Source organism: Ambystoma mexicanum, chromosome 5q, assembly GCF_040938575.1.
Source record: "Ambystoma mexicanum isolate Mex_15411 chromosome 5q, UKY_AmexF1_1, whole genome shotgun sequence".
Lineage (NCBI taxonomy): Eukaryota > Metazoa > Chordata > Amphibia > Caudata > Ambystomatidae > Ambystoma > Ambystoma mexicanum.
The window spans coordinates 1,353,548,517-1,353,569,357 of record NC_090933.1 but is presented as its reverse complement, the minus strand read 5'-3'; the positions used below and the strand labels follow the sequence as shown (position 1 = coordinate 1,353,569,357).

Below are 20,841 nucleotides of genomic sequence, written 5' to 3'. Positions count from 1 at the left end.
GATCAACAGCTTGTGTCCTTCCTCTCCCTTAATCTTCCAGGGAGCGGGTGGGGATCCCCCTTGAGTTCTAACCTCTGTACCATACACACATAAGGGCACTGATTGGTTTGATCCCTTCAGCCAACTGGTTATTCCTTTCACTGTTAAAGGACCCTGTCTGTGAGTGTCTCAAGAATTCTTGGTACAGCTGTGCATGGCACTCTGCCTCTTAGGGCCCGAGCAGATGTTTCTGACCTGCATCGACAGCAGGAGACTGGGTCATCTGCATCTGTGGACAGTAGTGCTTGGATTACTTAACCACATGAATCAATTGCGTTCCTCCATTTCTGTTTTATTTATTATAGTTACATAGTGTGCCTCCAGGAGCTACGAAGCCCCGCACAACATAATCGTGGAATTAGACTACGTTCAAGCATAACCACGTAATCATGTCATCCTCCCTCTCGAAAGGACAACCTGACTCAACAGGGAGGTCTCGTTTTTCACCCCTCCTCCCACACATTGAACTTGGCATAATGGTTTCTGAGTTCTGAATATTTTTGGCTTCCCCTCTAAAAATCTGATCATCATTCAATTGGCCGGAAAGCCTTTCACAGAGCTTGGTTTTGTACCAAGTGGCCTGGATGTTCCCATATGCCAATAAAGTCCCTGAGCTGTTCATTTGGCGATGTATTTTATTTCTCACCTGACCTCTTCCATAATGTGGGTCTACTTGTGTACCTCTTACCTTGCCGCTCTCACAGCTGAAAGACATGCCAGCTGAGTATCTTTCTCTACTTCAGCCTATTGGTGAAGTATCATTTAGAGGGATTGCCACGCCTTGTTCCCCTGCTCAGCATCTCCCATTCTGCATGGAAGTTAAATCTGGGCCGTTTTTCTCTTAAAAGTTTTGTACGTATCTATGCCTTTGCAGATGTCCATCTAATGACTTTGAAAGTTCCCTCCTTGGTAGTTACTTCAGGATGAAGTTAAGGCTCTTTCAGCAGAAGTCCTTACACTGTTTTACACAAGGACATGGTACTCTTGAGCACCCCTCCTTCCTTTCTGCCAAATGCCATGTGAAATTAGATATTCAACGGGAAATTTGTCTCCCTACTTCTATCCCAAATCCTTTAGCAGATGTGTAGGTGGTTCTCCAGTGTCTTGATATTTGAAAGTCTTTGAAGTTCTACCAAGAGACGGCAACAGCTTTTCGAGACGCAGAAATGCCAACATCCTCTTCATGGTGGCCACTTGATTGTCAGCATCTTCCTTTCTAAACACAGCACAAATGAAGATGTCAACACCAGGACTGTTGCCCAGTTTGGTTGAGCTGTGCATCAATGCACAATACTACTCATTATCTACCGTCCACATAAAATACTGCCATTGATTAAGGAACAATTACTGCTGTCACGCGTCCGGCTTCCAGGTCCAGGAGTGGCACGAACCAACCATCCCCCCTGCGGTCTGGGCGCCTGCAAGCGTAAGCCCACACAGGCCTCCGAGACCCCAGTGGGGAAAGAGGGTTAGGGAATTGCTGGTTGGATGGGTTCAGCTTGTGAGGGGAACCGGAAAGAGGGTTAGGAGAGGGAAAGCAGGTAGGTCAAGGGGACACAGGAAAACACAATAAAATGCAATTACATTATATTCACCAATATACATGCACTCAACACTATGTAAGGTCAGAAAGGCACATAGCTCTGGGGGTGAGTGCTGGCCTCCTCCCTGCGCACCCTCAGGTCCGGTTATGGAGCATTATCAGTGCTGCAAAGAGAGCAGGAATTACTATGCATGTTTCTTCACACACACACACTCATATGCAACACATAGTACATGTGCCAGATTAGTGCCCCTTTCAGAGTTTGCCTCCTGCCTCCTGCCTCCGTGTTAGTTGCATGCAATGTGATTGTTTTGCTTTAGCTGTGCGGTTCTAAGCCACACGTGGCTCCGCGCAGCACCTATGCCTTGGGATGTAGGGTTTAGTCAAATTTGCCTCCCTGGGTAAGCGTTCGTGCTATCTGTCGCATGTGACGGGTCGTGAGTTGCTGAGTCGCACAAATCAGGGTGAACGCGGTATTCACCGCATGGCTAATTCAGTATTCTAATCGTATGCAGAGTATATGCACTGCTCTGGCTGTAGCTCTGTAGTTGTGCGCGCAATCGGAATAACCCTGCTAGCGTCTATAGCACCGAAGGAGAATTAGATGGAGACTTAGCTTCGGAAAAACAGGGGGATCTAGGATGCTGGGCTGAACCCCCTGCGCGTGCCCCTCTGCTGCTTCCGATGGCCCTCTGTCGTCCGCTCTGTAATGCGGCTATGGCAGGCAATTCCCCAGTGTTGTGGACCTCCCCCTGCACGGCGTGACTTATCTTGTGCAGGCGAGGGGCCTGTGGAGAAGCTTGGTGGGGCGTGGCCCCTCGTGCTGATCCCCGTAGCTGGAGCTCCGGTGAACACGTCCTCTCAGGTCGTGTGTTCAAGCACAAGCCCTGTGCTTTGGCTTTGATGTGCACGCGTGCGCGTGCCTCGCCAACGTGGGCCTGGTCAAGTAGATCCTGGCCCAGGGGTGCTTGGGTAATGTAGTTCTGCAGGTCCTTTTCCTGCAATGAGGGCACAGAAGCCTTCTATACGGCTGTAGTTTTTTACACCTTGCTGGCATCTTTTACAAGTATTTATATGTGTGCAAGCAGCCTCAACAAGGTTCTGCCCACAGAATCCGGAGCTTTGCTCCCTGACAGTACTCCCCCCCTCCCCCCGCACAGAAGGATCTGGGTTTGGGTTTATCTGGTTAATTTTGATGGAATCTTTTAACAAGTCTTGGAGCATGGACATTTCGGACCGGCTCCCAGGTTCGCTCTTCCGGCCCATATCCCACCCAATCTATGAAGTAATAAAGCCCATCTTTTCATTGGTGGGAATTTAAAATAGCTTACACTTCATATTCTGGATGACCTTTGACGATTATGGGCGGTGGCTTTTCTGTACGGATGGTAGGGCGGGCTGGTTTTAACAGTGAGACATGGAAGGTGGGGTGGATCTTCATTTTGCTGGGCAGGCTCAACCTCACTGCTACTGGGTTGACTATGGCAGAAATGGTGAATGGACCAAGAAACCGGGGTTGTAATTTACGTGGTCCACTCAGTTTAATATTTTGTGTGGACAACCACACCCGATCCCCTTGTTGGTATGGAGGGCTTTCCCGCCATTTTCTATCAGCATAGGTCTTATAGGTTGCCTTTGCAACTTCAAATTTTTTTCGAATGTGGGTCCAAATTTGTTGGGCATGGGCATGGCGTCCCATCAACGTGGGTGAATCTACTGGCGGAGAATTAGCAGCCATCGGCAATACCCTTGGATGAAAACCATAGGCCCCAAAAAATGGGGTACATTTAGTAGAGGTATGTTCAGTATTATTATAAGCAATTTCTGCTAGCCAGACATACTGCACCCAGGATGTCTCAGCGCTGGTGGTATAGCAGCGTAAGTATTGTTCCAAACCCTGGTTCACTTTTTCTGTTTGGCCATCGGTCTCTGGATGGTAACCAGAAGACAGACTCACTTCCATGTTTATCAATTGACAGAAAGCCCGCCAAAAGCGTGAAGTGAACTGAGGGCCACGGTCTGTAACTACGCGGGTAACCAAGCCCTGTAACCGTACGATGTTCTGCAAGAAGAGCTCTGCTAGTTCCCTTACATGGGATAAAATGACTCATTTTGGTGAGAGAGTCAACTATTACCAGAATGGACGTGAAACCCTGAATGGGCGGTAGATCCACAATGAGATCCATGGTGACTGTTTGACAGGGAGTTGGTGGTGTAGGCAGAGGCTGCAACAACGCTGCAGGTTTTTGATGGCTGGCTTTTTGTCATCCGCAGATACTACACTCTGAAACGTATAGACGTACGTCACGGTTCAGAGTGGGCCACCAGTAATGCCGAGCTACATTCTGCTGGGTGTTAGTTATACCCGGCTGACCTGCTGTATGGGCATCGCAACACCATTGTATGGGTTCCTTTTTCAACTGCACTGTGGGTAAATACAGCGCTTTGGTGTAATACGGAACATCATTCCCTAATGAATGCTGCACTCCTCTTGAACACCAATCCTGCAACTCCTGCACAGACATGGCCTTGAGTACATCCTCAAAGATTTTGGGGCTTCCTACTACTCTGATTATACGCGTAGCAGGCACTATGGTGCAAGGTTCTAATGCCTCTTTGGCTTCCCCCTCTGGGTACCTTGACAGAATGTCTGCTTTTCGGTTATCGGCACCCGGGCGATAGGTAATCAGAAAATCGACGTGGACTGAGGGTTTTTGCTGTTTTAATAAATTGCAGGTTCGGGTGGTCTGTGATCACTGTTACAGTGTGAAGAGCCCCTAATAAGTAATGTCGCCACTCCTCGAATGCAGCTTTTACAGCTAACAACTCTCGGTCAGTGATAGTGTCATTGGTCTCTGCTGGAAGCAGCTTCCGAGAATAGAAAGCCACCGGATGCAATAAGCCTGTCTGAGGGTCTCGTTGCGACAATACTGTCCCAAGGGCGTAACTTGAGGCATCAGTCTCTGCAATGAACAGTAAGGCCAAGTCCAGGTGTCTTAATACCGGCGCCGAGGTGAAAGCCTGTTTTAATTCCAATTCGGCCTCATTCCAATGGAATGTTTTCCCCTTTTTGAGCAATGTTGTAATGGGTGTCACCAGGTCTCAGAAATTCTTAATAAAGCGCCAATAAAAATTGGCGAATCCCAAGAAGGCTTGCACTTCTTTGACCGACTCGGGAACCGGCCATTCGAGGACAGCTTGTACCTTTCGCTGATCCATCTGCACTCCAGCAGGCGTCAAGATATACATTAAGAATTCCACCGTAGACCGGTGAAATTCACATTTCTCGATCTTAGCATACAGATGATGCTCTCGTAAACATTGCAACACAGCACGAACGTGTTTTACATGCTCATGCATGTTTTGAGTGTATATCATCTATGTATACTACTGCGAATACGTCCACGTACCCGCACAGGACTTCGTCGAGAAAGTGTTGGGAACACTGCTGGTTCATTACACAGGCCGAAGGGCATGACCTAATACTCGTACAAGCTGAATTTGTTCCTAAATGCCGTTTTCCATTCATCACCGGCTCGCACTCGTACCAGATGATAGGTTCTGCGTAGGTCCAGTTTAGTATAGACTTTTGCGTGCCGTACTTGATCCAGCAGCACTGGAATAAGGGGTAACGGGTATCGGTTTTTAATTGTAATACGGTTTACCCCACGGTAGTCAATGCACGTTCTTAGATCGCCAGTCTTCTTGGGTATGAAGAAGAGAGGTGAAGATACCGGTGAGTTGGAATGTCTAATGAACCCGTTCTTGAGATTGGCGTCAATGTAGTTTTTTAGGTGTAGCGTTTCAGCTTCTGTAAGCGCATAAATGCGACTACAAGGCAACACTGCACCCGGCTCTAGGTCGATACGGCAGTCAAATGGTCTGTGAGGTGGCAAGGTTTCAGCAGCCTGTTTACTAAACACATCCTGATATTCCCGATATTCTGGAGGCAGGGTTCTTAGGTCACCACCCTCCACAGATGTGCTGCACAAGACGCCTCTGGTGGGTTGTGACAGCACTATATCTTCTTTGGGTTTACAATAATGCGTTAGACATTTTGTGGAAGATAGCAACACTTTGCCCTCCGACCAGATCACTTGTGGATCATGCTTATAAAACCATGGTAGACCCAAGATAATACCGAACAGGGGGGCTGCGATCAGGTCAAACTGGATATGTTCCCTATGATTCTGTTGACACTGTAAAGTTAAAACTTGTGTACAGTGTGTAATAGGACCGGAACACAACACTGTGCCATCCACAGCCTTCACTGATTCTGGAACATCTTTTCGCCGTAGGGGTACTCCCAATTCATTGGCATAGGCAATGTCGATGAAATTACCCATAGCCCCAGAATCAAAGAGAAGGGTAACTAGAACCTCCTGGCCCAAAAACTCTAGGACTCCAGACATTGTTACGTGGAGAGCATAATTCAAAAGTCCAATGACTGGGGTGATTTCCATTGCTTGGCTCGACCGTACTACCCCTACAACTGTCGAGCCGAGGCATTTCCCTGTGTCTTAGGTTTTGTGGGGCACACCTTCACGAAGTGTCCTGTGGCACCACAATACAAACAGAGCCCCTCCTTACGCCTATAGTTTTTTTCTTCCTTAGTAAGCGGTCCCCGTATGGACTCTATCTGCATGGGTTCATCCCCAGACGTTCTTTCGGCAGGGCCTACAAGCCGAGAGACACACTATTGATCTAATCATCCTATTGGACGCGCATCACCACGCCTCTTGTCTCCTCGACGCTCGGCCTGCCGGTGGTCGAGGCGTAAAGCCAAGTCCATCATGGCCGGGCAGTCTTGGGGCTGGGGATCTGCCTGGGCTATTAGATCTTTCAGATTGTCTCTCAGGCCCTGGTAAAAGAGGGACATCTGCTTCTCTAAGGGCCATTCTGCCTCAGCCACCAATCGGTTAAACTGGGTGACATAAGTCACCAACTCCTTACTTCCTTGCCGAAGGGTCAAGAGTTCCTGGTCTTTACACATCGTTGCCACTCTACGGTTAAATATTTTTCCGAATTCTGACTGGAACTCCTCCCAATCATATAATACTCCGTCATCCTTTTGTACCAGAGGGATTGCCCAGGCCGCCGCATCCCCGGTGAGGTAAGATATGACGAAGGCTGTACTCACCTGGGCTACTTTAAAGGCCACTGGTTTCATCAGGAAATGAAGTTTACAGTGGGTTAGGAAGGTCTGGTATTTCTGCGGCTCCCCAGAATATCTTTCAGGTGGGGCTAATGGTACTATGGACTCTGGAGAGACATGTACTTGAACTGGGGTGGAAACGGGCCCTTTATGGGGAGGGGAGTTTGTTGTGCGGTCAAACTACGCACTTGAGTTGCTAATACTGCATAGTCCTGCCTTGTAGCAGCGAGTTCAGAGTGCAAGTCTTGCAGGACTTTAGTGAGCTCCTCCATGGTCTGGTGATACGTACCACTCAGGGACCTGTCACACTTGGGCTTGTGCTACTGTCACGCGTCCGGCTTCCAGGTCCGGCTTCCAGGTCCAGGAGTGGCACGAACCAACCATCCCCCCTGCGGTCTGGGCACCTGCAAGCGTAAGCCCACACAGGCCTCCGAGACCCCAGTGGGGAAAGAGGGTTAGGGAATCGCTGGTTGGATGGGTTCAGCTTGCGAGGATAACCGGAAAGAGGATTAAGAGAGGGGAAGTGGGTAGGACAAGGGGACACAGGAAAACACAATAAAATGCAATTAAATTATATTCGCCAATATACATGCACTCAACACTATGTAAGGTCAGAAAGGCACCCTGGGTGCTCACATTGCTTTTTGGCTGTGATTGTTGGATGCTTAATCGGCACAGGGAACCCTTGGTGCTCAAGCTACTTTTTGGCTGTGATTATTGGATGCTTAATTGGCACTGGGAACCCTTGGTGCCCAAGCTCATTTTTGGCTGTGATTGTTGGATGCTTAATTGGCAGAGGGAACCCTTGGTGCTCAGGCTTTTTTTTGGCTGTGATTGTTGGATGCTTAAATGTCGCAGGGAACCCTTGTAGCTCAGGCTCCTTTTTGGCTGTGATTGTTGGATGCTTAATTGGCAGAGGGAACCCTTGGTGCTCAGGCTTTTTTTTGGCTGTGATTGTTGGATGCTTAAATGTTGCAGGGAACCCTTGTAGCTCAGGCTCCTTTTTGGCTGTGATTGTTGGATGCTTAATTGGCACTGGGAACCCTTGATGCTCAAGCTCCTTTTTGGCTGTGATTGTTGGGTGCTTAATTGGCACAGGGAACCATTGGTGCTCAAGCTCCTTTTTGGCTGTGATTGTTGGATGCTTAATTGGTGCAGGGGGTCCTTTGTGCTCACTATCCTTTTTGGCTGTGATTGTTGGATGCTTAAGTGGCACTGGGAACTCTTGGAGCTCAAGCTCCTTTTTGGCTGTGATTGTTGGATGCTTAATTGGCACAAGGAACCCTTGGAGCTCAAGCTCCTTTTTTCCCACTTTCTGTATGTAGTAGTTTGTTTGCCTTGCATGGACTTGTTCTTATTTTATATCCTGTCCCCTCATTTGGACGTCTACCTGTTTTATTTTGGATCGGGCACTTAAACCAACACTTCTATTGATCCAGAAGTCTCATTTGCCTATTCAAACTACTCACAGACACCAGAGAAAGCACACAGTTTATTCTAAAAACAAGAATATTTTTCTAATGTTTATTTTTATTCATCTATTTTGATTGTAAAACACACTTTTCACTAAAAATCAAGAACATAGCCCTAGATCAAAGGTTCCATCTTCAAAAAAGATTCAGGAACATCAGATATGTTCCACATCAATAGTGTGTTCCATCTCGTCCTGAGGGGGATAACATCCCACAGTTTACTATGCTACATCGCCAGTGCAGTAACTTTGCTGACAATTTTGTGGGGGACATGACAGCTAAAGGAAAGGGTCCCTGACAAATGGGAGGGACACAATGTGTGCCACGAATGTTGGAGGGGACACACACACTTGTGCCCCTCTAAAATTACACCCATGCACACCTCTACCAATAATAACACTCAATTTTTCTGAAACACATGAGTCTTTCTAGATGACCTGCAATAGTGATATCAAAAATTTAAACAATTGAAAGGTTTCGGCTTCACACTGTAAGGCTTCATCAGGATAAACATTCAGCAGAGATATCACTGTTTGGTACAGCTTTATTTGGTTCTTCCGCCACAAAGGAAGGCAAGATAATATTCCCAATATGTATTGCTGCATTTTGTATGCAAACCTCCTGTTTGATGGGTGGAGTCATCAATTCATAAGGTTCGTAGCTCTGAGAGGATGGACATATTATATACAAACTTGTGAGTGTGACCTTCTTCATGTTCGTTTTTCTTTATAGATTTGATAAAACATACACCCAGGAGAGTACATTTTCCCATGACCATGGGTTTGCAATTGCAGTTGGAGCTGAGACATCCTTTAAGACTGGAATCCCATTTATTGCCGAAGGACAACTGAAGATTTCATTGAGTGCGTCCACTACTCACAATTGGAACTTTGGTGAAAAGAATACAACTACGGTACAGTACTGCACTATCTATTGCTACCAAGGCTTTTTATTAAATGTCTGTATGTCTTCTTAGGAGTGAGCCGATGCATTCTAGCACTACCGAGTGCCAGTCATGTGATGGCCTCAAGCACATGTCCAGGTCCAAACAGAATTGCTAAAATACGAATGCATATGGAAACCGCTAAAGGGCTAATAGTGCAGCCCAAATCCACTCTTGTTCTCGTGTACAAGTGGGTTTAAGAAACACACTATTGCATTATTGAACAAAAAGGAGGGCCTCATTACAGCTAACAAAAGTGTTATCTGTAAAATAAGTAGTGTTTTTTTAATGTTTTAGGACACCCCCGTTCATTTGAACCCCACTTTGTTTGTAAATAAATATTGAGGGTGCATTTTTTCAGAGAGCATCATATGTGATGCTTGCACCCTCCAATGTATTTTGTTGATGATAGATGGAAAATCATAAAAACATAACGCCTAACATGATAAAAAAAAACTTAGTCTGGTGAAAAAACCATGTCAAATCACTTTTTAACACAACTCACTTTCTATCACTTTTTTCATGGAAAATAAAAGTTTGCAGTAAATTCATACATTTGACACATTTGACAAAAAAGGTCTTGTTTAAAAGCACTTGATCTGAGGCCAGAGAAAAATGATGCCCGCTGAAAAAAATAATCATTGTCTCCCTTGCTTTGTAGTCTTGGTTCTCTCGCCCCCATTAAACACTTTCTTGTGTGCAGATATTTGGAAGGACCTGTCTGCCAAGAAAAGTCCCACATCTTTGCTGAAAGTGCTGTAATTAGTACAGCTTGGGAAGAGAATGAACTAAAAATTTTTGAGTGACTGGGGACATGAGACAAGGTTGTGTACTGGTGTCCCTATTTGTTCATAAATTTCCTCCATGAAACTGTCAAAAACATTGTCTTAGATGTACCTACTGCTGGAGGGTGCTGAATCCTGCTCTTAGTGATGGGTATGATACTGTCTTATTAGATGGGGGTGATACTGTGTTATTAGATGGGGATGATCCTGTGTTATTAGATGGGGATGATCCTGTGTCATTAGATGGGGATGATCCTGTGTTATTAGATGGGGTGATACTGTGTTATTAGATGGGGTGATACTGTGTTATTAGATTGGGTGATATACAGTGTTATTGGATGGGAGTTATACTGAGTTATTGGATGGGGTGATACTGTGTTATTAGATTGGTATCATTCCAGGTATTAGATGGGGGTTATAATGTGTTGTTAGATGGGGATGATCCTGTGTTATTGGATGGGGGTGATACTGTTATTGGACAGGGGTGATACTGTGTTATTGGATGGGGTGATACTGTGTTATTAGATGGGTGATTATAATGTGTTGTTAGATGGGGATGATCCAGTGGTATTGGATGGGGTGATACTGTTTTATTAGATGGGATGATCCTGTGTTATTAGATGGGGATTATAATGGGTTGTTAGATGGGGATGATCCCGTGTTATTGGATGGGGTGATACTGTGTTATTGGATGGGGTGATGCTGTGTTATTTGATGGGGACAACACTGTTTTATTAGATGGGGATGATCCTCTGCTTCTGGATGGGGTGGTATTGTGATTAGATAGGGATGATACCATGTTATTGGATATGGATTATACTGTGTTATTAGATGGGATGATACCATGCTAAAAGTAGCATTAGTAGTAGTCATTTGTTTAGTGCTTTTATCCCATTAACATGGTCTCAACACGATTGTGGTGGGAACACCTTCGGGGGAAGTCCAAGGTGTGGGAAATTGTGTGAAGACTAGAATGTGTGTGTGCATTTGGCCACAATAAGTAGTTCTGAAGGCTGGCTTGGCTCAAAAAAAGCTACCCATGAGTTCAGGCACATGGATGGGTGCTGGGTGGTGTGAATATGTGTAATGGCAGGAAAGACTTCTTAAGTGTAAGTGACCACACTCTTCGCTCATCTGCCTCCAACTCCCTCAGAGTCAGTCGCTTCTCCAATCAACAAGTCGGTGGTAGATCTCGCTCCTCGGCTGGTGCCTCCCTCTGGAACAGCCTCCCTGTCTCCCTTAAACTTGAGGAGAAACATCTCCGGTTCCGGAAGCACCTCAAAACCTTTCTCTTTGCGTTTGCTTTCTCTCCTCCTCTCCTCTGCTGACCTCCCAGCTGAAACCGGTACTGCACTGGCTACCTGGACACCCTTCTGATCCCAGACCCAGGTCCCTCTCCTGCCAGCGTCACACACCTGCACTGCCCACCTGGCAGCCCCCGCACTCAGGGACTGTTCTGTATCCCTACAGTCCCCCCACCAAAGCTCGATAGCTGATGTCCGCACTTACCCTTGCACTTGCCACATGCTGGCGCTATTTTATGTATTGTTATTATCTATTCCCATGTACTGCATTTTCCCTTCCTTCCCACACATTTGCGCGATCTGAATGATACCTGGCCTAGTAGGATTGCTGTATGTCACCTTGTTCCCCTCCCTTGCCTTGTCGCGCCTTGAAACACTTGTGTATATGCGCATTATAAATACCATATCATATATCATACTAGCGAGACCAAATGCTGTATGTCAGAACTGCATTCTGATGGAAAAGAGGGGTTGTGAATTGTATATAAGCCTGGGGGGATCGTTATGTCCAGCAAGACCACATTTATGTCATAGTTGTTTCTGCCTTTTAATGCATGCAGGTGGTTTGCCATGCCTGTGGCCGAAGTTCAATGAAGAGGTGCATGCATACGTACCTTGAAGCTCAAACAGTGCCTCGTCTTTGAAATAGTTGGGTGCTAATGTCATCTGTAAAACACTGCATTATCTCCGCTGGAATAGAACATGCCGGCCTAATGCATCTTCTAAGTGTAATAAACAGGCTATCAATCTGGACATTATGAATCCAATTCCAAATATTTTCTGAGTGCATTTGTCAACAATCCTCATAAATCTTTTGTCAGACAGGCTAGATCCTCTAGGTGTGAGGTCAAGGCAGAGCGCAAAGATAGAAGAACTCAGTGTTTATTTCATAACCTGGAAAGGCTATCCTAATACAATATTGAGTAATATACTGCCTACCCTCAAACTGACAGGAGCGTGTGCGCACCAGGTTGAGAGAAAGGGGGCTAGGTGGGCTGTTGTTGGTTAGTGTACTCTGAGTGGTGTGTGGATTGAGTGTGCAGGGTGGGCCACCGCGACAATGTCAGCCTCCACCTGTAGGTGTATGTACACATGACTTGATGGCGTTTTGATGTGCAGTGTGGATTGAGTGTGCAGTATAGGCCGCCGCGACAATGGCAGGTGTATGTACACGTGTCTTGTTGGTGTTTTAATGTGAGTGAGATAGATGCTTTTGAATTATGCTGTGGTGAATTGAAAAAGGGGTAGGGGAGAGGGTTTCAGGTTGCTCTTGGGAATAGCCAAGTTTTTTAAGGGCCTTTCTGAAGGAGTGATAGTTGTCAATGAGGCAGATGTGGAGTGGAAGGGAGTTCCAGATGGAGGGGGCTTGGGCAGAGAAAGATGATCCTCCCAATCTGGTGGAGTTGTGATGGGGGATAACGAGGAGAAGAGCAGAACCAGATCTGAAATTTCTGGTGGGTGGATAGCGTGTGAGCTTATCCATGAGGAATTCTGGTCCGGTTTTATGGAGGTCACGGTGAGTGTTGCACATGGCTTTGAAGGTAGTCCATCAGCCAATAGGGAGCCAGTGTAGTCCTCTGAGTGTGGGGTTAATATGTTCTCTTGGTGAGAGGGCAAGGAGGAGATGGGCAGCAGAGCTTTGGATTCCTTGGAGCTTCTTGAGTTAGTATCCCAGAGAACCTAAGTATGGAGAGTTTGCATAGTCTATGTGGGAGAGGATGGTGGCAAGAATTGCAGAGACTTGGTGTGGGTAGGAGAGTTATGGAAAGATTTGCCGGAATACGCATAGGTGGAAGAGGCAGGTCCTGGATACGGAATTGATGTGGTGGGAGAGAGATAGATTTGAGTCCAGCATGTATCCAAGATGTTTTACAGAAGTGGATATTGCAGGAATGGGTCCTGGACAGTGAAGCCGGAGGATCCGTTTTGGAAGGAGAGATGATTTGCTGCATATTAGGATTTCAGTTTTGCCAGGGTTGAGGAGGTGGTTGGCTGTCATCCAGTGGTTGATTTCAGGAAGGCAGGTAGAGAGGTCTGCGGGGGGGGGGGACTGGTGTCTTAGAGATCTTGAGAATTATCTGGGAGTCATCCACATAGTTATACCAGATAAGGTTATGAGAGTGGGTGAGTGGGCTAAGGCAGATGTTGAAGAGGAGGGGAGAAAGGGGGGCTCCCTGTGGGACCTCTTCGGAAACAGGGCAAGGGAAGAAGGCGTAAGGGGGAAGGAGCATAATTTGTGAGCGGTTCCAAAGGAAGGAGGAGATCCATGTTAGAGCAGAGTCTTTGATCCCTAAAGAATGGAGCATGCCGCGAGTATGGTGGGGTTAATGGTGTCGAAGACGGCTGATAGGTTGAGGATTTAGCGCTGCACATCCTTCCAAGTCTGCTGTTCTTTTTAAGTCATACCAAACGGACACCACCGAGGACTCAGTTGCTCGGAGGGGTCATTAGATGGGGGTTATACTATGGCATTGGATGGGGTGATACTATGCTATTGGATAGGGTGATACTGTGGTATTAGATGGGGATGGTCTTGTGTTATTAGATGGGGATTATAATGTGGTGTTAGATGGGGGACGATCCCATGTTATTGGATGGGGTGGTACTGTGTTATTAGATGGGGGTGATACTGTGTTATTAGATGGGGGTGATACTGTGTTATTAGATGGGGTGAATCTATGTTATTGGATGGGGTGATAATGTGTCATTAAATGGGGATGATTCCGTGTTATTAGATGGGGATCCTAATGTGTCATCGGATCGGGATGATTCTGTGTTATTAGATGGGGATTATAATCTGTCGTTAGATGGGAATGATCCTGTTTTATTGAATGGAGTGATACTGTGTTGTTAGATGGGGATGATACTGTGTTATCAACGTGAATGCTGTATGCCTTATGTCAATTGATAAAATATTTCATAGGCCATGTGACTGAGAGGGGATTGCACATTAACATTGGAAAGACCACCATGCTAATAGTAAGAGGGAGAAGAGTTTGTGGGGGCACTTTACTACTTGAATGATAAAAGGACCCAAATGGTGAAAATAGTATATATATTGGAGTTGAGTTTTCTGAGAACCTAAGTGGATGTACACACATTAGGAAGCACACATCGGCCTCTGGAGCTATTTTTCACCCAATGAATTTCCTATTAAATCCATTTTACGTGTGTTCCAGGCTAAGCCATCTGATGTTTCCTGTGTCAGATCTGAGATTTGGGGCTTTGAGAATGTTACAGCCCTGCAGAGGGTGGGGGATGCCTTTCGTCAAGGTATCCTGAATTTTCCTGGCTCTGCCAAAGTGTTGCTCTGCACAATGAGCTTAATAAATCGCATATTAAAGATGACCTGGGACTGGAGCCAATTTAGATGTGGCTCCCAACACGATATAACCCATGTGCAAAATACAATGCTTACTGGTTGCCAAGGGAAGGCCCTCTCTACTGAAATACTGTGGCTGTACTTCATTAAAAGAAACTCTGCAACAGATTAATATTCTAATTTATTTTCGCCTCCTTAAAACATAACTAATGTCGACAAATAATCTGACAAGAATCAAGTATTAGCCAGATGTCAGGGACGAGAGGTGTAAGGGGACCTGTCTCACCCAAATCCCTGCTGTCTTAGCTAGGAAGTGGTTTCTGTGCTTCCGGTTTAACTTGCTGCTGATTGGATGCTCTTTAGCTGTGTGGGCCAATTCCGTGGTAATTCCCACGTTATTTCCTTTTTGATATGGATGAGAGGAAACATTAATCCATGTTACTTTCTTATGCTGAAATGATCTGCACATCTGCAGCTCTACGCACACGACAGGGGGATTGCTTCTGTGATGATGTTTTTCCAAGTTACCCCTGGCTTTGGTTGTGGCTCGGGCACTGCAGATGTAACCTGATCAGATCATTTAGAGCAACATAAATTAAGTGTAGCAGATCAGTAATAAATGAACATTAATTGTTTATTTTTCACTCCATGAACCTGTTTTTATGCTATTTTATATCTCTTAATGTATTTGTTAATTTCAGATATTGTGCTTGCTTTTAATTAGATTGTGGCAGCTAATGTCTATTGTACCACAGGGGTCTGCAACCTGTGACTTCTTAGATGTTTTAGACTGCACCTCCCATGATGCCTCATCTTTTAATATGTTTGCTGACTATGGCCAATGGAAATTGTAGTCCATAACATTTAGTCAAAGTCAACTAAAATCTCTCCACAATATAAAAATGAAATTTGCCTGGCGAAACGAAATTCCTACAACGAACGTATCTCCAACGCCAATTCTAGTATGAAGGAATTATTTACCATACTAAAAGAACTAGAGTCTCCTATCCCTACACCTGACATTTGTACCAAAAACAAAACATGGTGTTCAGATATCCAACGGGCTCTATCCAATAAAGTAACTACCCTCCAGAACAAAATAGCCCAAAAAAGATACCTTGAACTTGCCACCACAATCTAACAACCTAAACTTAAACCACCCCCACAGCGAAATACCATCTGACCGTTCTGCCAGATTCCACTTCACTAAAACCACCATACTTGAGGTAGAAAAGGTCATTCTTTCACTCAAGCAGTCCAATTGCCAAGGTGACCTTTGTCCGGCTCAGATTATAAAAGATGCTGCAAGAGCTCTGGCCCCTTTTATCTCTAAACTGATTAATGCCTCCTTCTCATCTGTCACCATTCCCTCTAACTTGAAGCAATCGTGGGTTCTCCCACTGCTAAGGAAGCAAACTCTAGACCCACTTATTCCTACCAATTACCGTCCTATCACAACAGTATCATTCTTGCTCAAAATACTCGACAAGGTCGCATACACCCAGATCCAAAAATACTTGGAACTGCATAAGCTCTTGGGAGCAAGACAATCTGGTTTTCGCCCTCTACATGGGACGGAAACCGCCCTCATTAACCTAAAAACTCAGGTTGATGAGTGAAGAGACGAAGGCAAAACAGCCCTCCTCCTACTGTTATATCTCTCAGCTGCATTCTACTTGGTGGATCATAAGGTCTTATGCAGTCACATGGACTCAGCAGCTCACTTTTCTACAGAGGCTATCAGATGGATAGAGTCTTTCCTGAGCGAGAGGACCATGAGGGTCTACTCCCCTTCAGCAGCAGCTGACCCTGTCCCTATCATGTCTGGTGTCTCCCAGGGCACCTGCGTCTCCACTACTTTATACAATATATTCACCAAGCCCCTGTTCGATGATCTGGACCTTCTTGGTATCCCCTAAATGAACTATGCAGATGATACTCAGATTCTCCTCCCATTTTCTGGGGATTACGACACGGATTTGGCACTGGTGAATAGAGTGTATCTCATCATCCAGGCATGGATGGCCACCCACGGTCTATGCCTGAATGATGACAAGACAGAGTTTATCATCCTGGGCTCCGACCCCAACCTTAAGAAATTAGGCCAGGAATACTCATCATTCACCATTGGCGGGAACCTCATCAAGGTGGCTAAGGAGGTAAAGACCCTTGACTTCTACCTTGACTCTACCCTCTCCTTCTACAAACAAGTGAAATCAATGGCCTCCACCACTGCCTACACATGCAACCTCATTAGGACTGGCAAAACTTTCTTATCGAATGACAGTTTCATGATCCTGGCCAGAGCTTTAATACTCTCCAGGCTAGATTACTGCAATGCTCTTTACATTGGCGCCAATAAAGCCATAATCCAGAGGATACAAATCCTCCAAAATAATGCACTAAGAGTCGCACTAGGCGTGAAGAAAAGAGTACACATCTCTGCAGCTAAACGCCAAAACAACTGGCTCTCGACCCATAATAAAATCCTTCTAAAAACGGCATCCCTTACCCACAAAGCACTGAATAAAAGAATAGAAGAACATCCATCAGACCCATGAGAGCCAGCAACGCCAATTGCCTCACGATACCAAGATTCAGACTCACCAAGGTTGGTGGCATTAGCTTTCCTGTGAAAGCAGTCAAACTCTGGAACTCCTTGCCACAACCGCTCCGAGAGGATCAACCATACTTGTACTTTAGATGTAACTACATCAACCTGCTCAAATCCAATGATCCCTAGGTTGGTGGGCTGGTGTATTCACTCCCAGGTTGTTTCCGCATAATCCTTCTAATCATATTGTAAATACCTGCTTACTGTACTTATTTATCCTACCTGTTTATAACTTGTATATATGTATCACTGTGACCTTACCCTGTAACATTGTCTTGCTGCTGCGCCCTGATACCCTCGGGTCTGGTGCGCATTAGAAATAAATAAACAAACATAGAAGACCGGGAGACAAAGGTTGTAGGCCCCTTGCTGTACTGTACTGTATTGTCTGCTGATTGTGCAGGTTTGATCCCTTGGCCAAAATAAAGTAAAGATGTTGAGCAGGCTATTATGCAAGTCTATGTAAAAAGGACAAGCATAATCGTCCTTGGCACTTAAGGGGTGAAGTGTGGTAACGTGGTGATCCAGACGTGCCATGCACTCCCTTGGCACATGCAGCATTACATTTATTACTATGAACAGCTGAAGATACATTCTATTAGTAACTCAAGTGTTGGTTTGTCAGTGTGCTGCATGGAGGCATCTGTCTTTTTTCAAATTCTCAATCATTTCTTTTCTCCTGGTTTTGTTTCTGCAGACAAACTTTAGCCTGTCGTCCAATTTTGTGGTTCAGCCCGGAAAAGCTGTGCACCAAAAAGCGGTAGTGAAAAAGGCCAAGATTGATGTGCCATACTGTGCCACAATTCTCACCATTTTTGGCTATAAGACCACCATCTCTGGTATATGGAAAGGAGTCTGTTACTTCAATCTGCGGGTCAAGCAGACAGATGTTTGAAACCAGACCAGAGAAGCTCTCCTACATTATGAAAATGGCTGAAAGAGAATCAACATGGCTGCTGCTGGGAGAGGAGAACAGCTCATATTAGCAGTAATGCTAGCAATGACAATCTTAATTGTAATAATTATTAATTCAAATAAAATAAGTGTACATTTTCATCAATGTATCAAGTCAATTTATATCAATAAAAGGTATCTTCTGCTGTTCTTTTAGCATGGCTGTTGCTGGAAGAAGAGCACAGCTCACCTTTACAGTAATGGTAGCAATAACAACCTTAATTGTACTAAAGATTAATTCAAATAAAATAACTGTGAATGTACATCAATGTCGCGTGCTAATTTATATCAAGAATATTTCTATGTAATACACCATAGCTGTTTGCAGTATCCAAGAATCCCTCGAAATGGCCATTCAGATTAGTTAGAAAGAAACCAGTCCTTAGTTATTTCCAAGATTAAAATGTCTGTCATCATCACCTGGCACCTCTACCAGGCTGTCTCTGTCCACGCTCTGCGAGCAAGGTCTTGGCCCGTGTGTATGCGCTTTGTAACACTTGCTTGTGTATAGGTGCTTTATAAATAAACATTACCTTACCATATCATGTGTATTGAAACTAGATCCTTTGACCGCAAGCCGCTGAATTTCCTGGTATCTGGGCATCATGTTGTGGCCAACTGAGTACCCCCTGCTTTGACCATCCCTGGAGAAGCCCAAATCAGAACTATCTGGTTGAGAGAGGACTCAGCTTTATCTAAAGCCATGAATTTTGACACTGACTAGACAATGGGCTTCGTTATGAGTATGCCGGTCTGGTAAAATGCTGGTAAAATGGACTGTTAACGGTTCCAACATTTTTCCTGATCCGGCATACTCCAAGTTTGCCAGTCAGGGCAGTGTACTACCGGCAGGCCTGACCTACTGGGAGTTCAAGCCCCTACTAACAAAGCCCCTATCAACTGACACTGCTACTACCGGTTATAGGGGCAAGCCCATTCCATGGAGTCCTGTTGGACTCCATGGAATGGGAACTTACTGCCGTTGCCAACACCCGCAATATCCAGGTAACACCGGGATATTGAGTGCCGGCAGGGGATTTGCTAGGGGGGGGCTAAGGTGGCTATAGCCCCTGATCTTTTGGTTGTAGCCCCGGTAGAATCTCAGGATCTACAGCGAAAAGACTAGCTAGCCCCCAGTTCCAACAGTTCCGACATCAGATTAGCCCCGGGTCTTTTCCAGACCTAGCAGCTCCCCTGAGTGCCGGTAATGGTAAGGCGAGTCTGCCGGTAACCCGCTGGTAGTACCGGCAGGTTACCAGCAGACTCGCAATGAGAGCCAATGTCCTTGATGTACTGTTTCAAAACAGTATGCCAGAAGAAGTATCTAAAAACTGATCAGTGGCATCGCCCTCAAGGTTTGTTCTAAACTTTATCTCTCACTTGTTCCTAACAGGTACACTAGCATCACACACAAAATCACCCAATCGCTTATAAGAAAAGGGCTTAAATGATGTTTATTAGCCCGGCCTCTTCTGCCAAATTCAAACTTTTAAGAAGTGGACCTGTAGAATTCAAAAGACGATCCTGGGAGGTGGTCCAAACTTTGTAAAACCTTTTGGACATATATTTTCCATAACACGAGCACAATAAATGCAGCTTTTGGCCAATTAGTAGAACTGCTTGACAGCTTGGGACACACGCCCTTCATCTTTTTCCTGGATATGACATTGAGATTTTTAATGTTTAGAATGCCTAGCAAATCCCTCCTCCTGAGACACAGTGAACCACTGTGTAGGGATGGGATGAGCTAGGTCACAGGGATTAGACATGGTTTCCCTTACTTGGCCAAGCACCGCAGAGGAACTGATCCCAGGATTATCACCCTCATTCCCCCCAAAAAAGAATCTGGGACTTCAGTCAACGCAGAAGGACAAGAAGCGGGCATTGGGCTGGTGGACTGCCACCCACCTGCCCCAGGTGAGGAGGACATATCAGATCCTGCTGTTCCCTCTTGAATGGATATTCTGTCATCCCTCCACCCCACCTGAGGGCCCACATGGTGAACCCCACTTTCTTTGTAAATAAATATGAAGGGTGCATTGTTTCAGAGAGCATCAGATGTGATTCTTGCACCGTCCAAAGGATTTTGTTGATGATAGATGGAAAATCATAAAAACATACTGGCCCAAAGCCTAATATGATTCTGAGCAAAAAAAACTATTCTGGTGAAAAAAACATGTCAAATCACTTTTCTACACAACTCACTTTCTTTCACTTTTTTCAGTGAACATAAAAGTTTGCAGTAAATTCATACATCTGACGATTTTTACAAAAATGGTCTCGTTTAAAAGCACTACACCTGAGGCCAGAGAAAAAATGATGCTCTGACAAAATCCAGCTCTCAATATTTTTAAACCAAGTGAGGTTCAAACAAACGTGGGTGTCCTAAAATAAAACACAACTTTCCTTCTGGACTTGAGTCGAAGGTCAGGATTTCTGGGAGTCACCTTTTGTTTCTGAGTGATGTTTGTGCATCAAATGTGCTGCTTTCCCGTCATGGGCAGTCTCACATACGATCAGGCCCTGCTGATGATGTGCAGGGGCTTTATGAGAAATGCAGAAAAAGACTGTATTCAGGGGGTTTAGGACACGCTGCATTGAATGTATATCTCCAAATGTTAAAATAAATGCACAGGAATAAAACATGTTTAATTCACATGTGTATCAGCTCATTTCAGAGATGTCACGAGTGCAACCCAAACTACACATA

The 20,841-nt window shown here is 45.3% G+C and overlaps 1 protein-coding gene across 3 annotated transcripts in view; it reads left to right on the top strand.

Annotated features, from left to right (window-relative positions):
* Positions 1-18,394, top strand: part of LOC138498137 (tachylectin-2-like) — a 459,435-nt gene extending 441,041 nt beyond the window's left edge. For all 3 annotated transcript variants that reach the window (XM_069622011.1, XM_069622012.1, XM_069622013.1), the window contains 2 exons: positions 8,942-9,122; positions 17,875-18,394. In XM_069622011.1, the coding sequence (XP_069478112.1) occupies positions 8,942-9,122; positions 17,875-18,072 (379 nt within the window). In that variant the 3' untranslated portion in view covers positions 18,073-18,394. The remainder of the gene's footprint in view (positions 1-8,941; positions 9,123-17,874) is intronic.
* Positions 18,395-20,841: the final 2,447 nt, after the last annotated feature.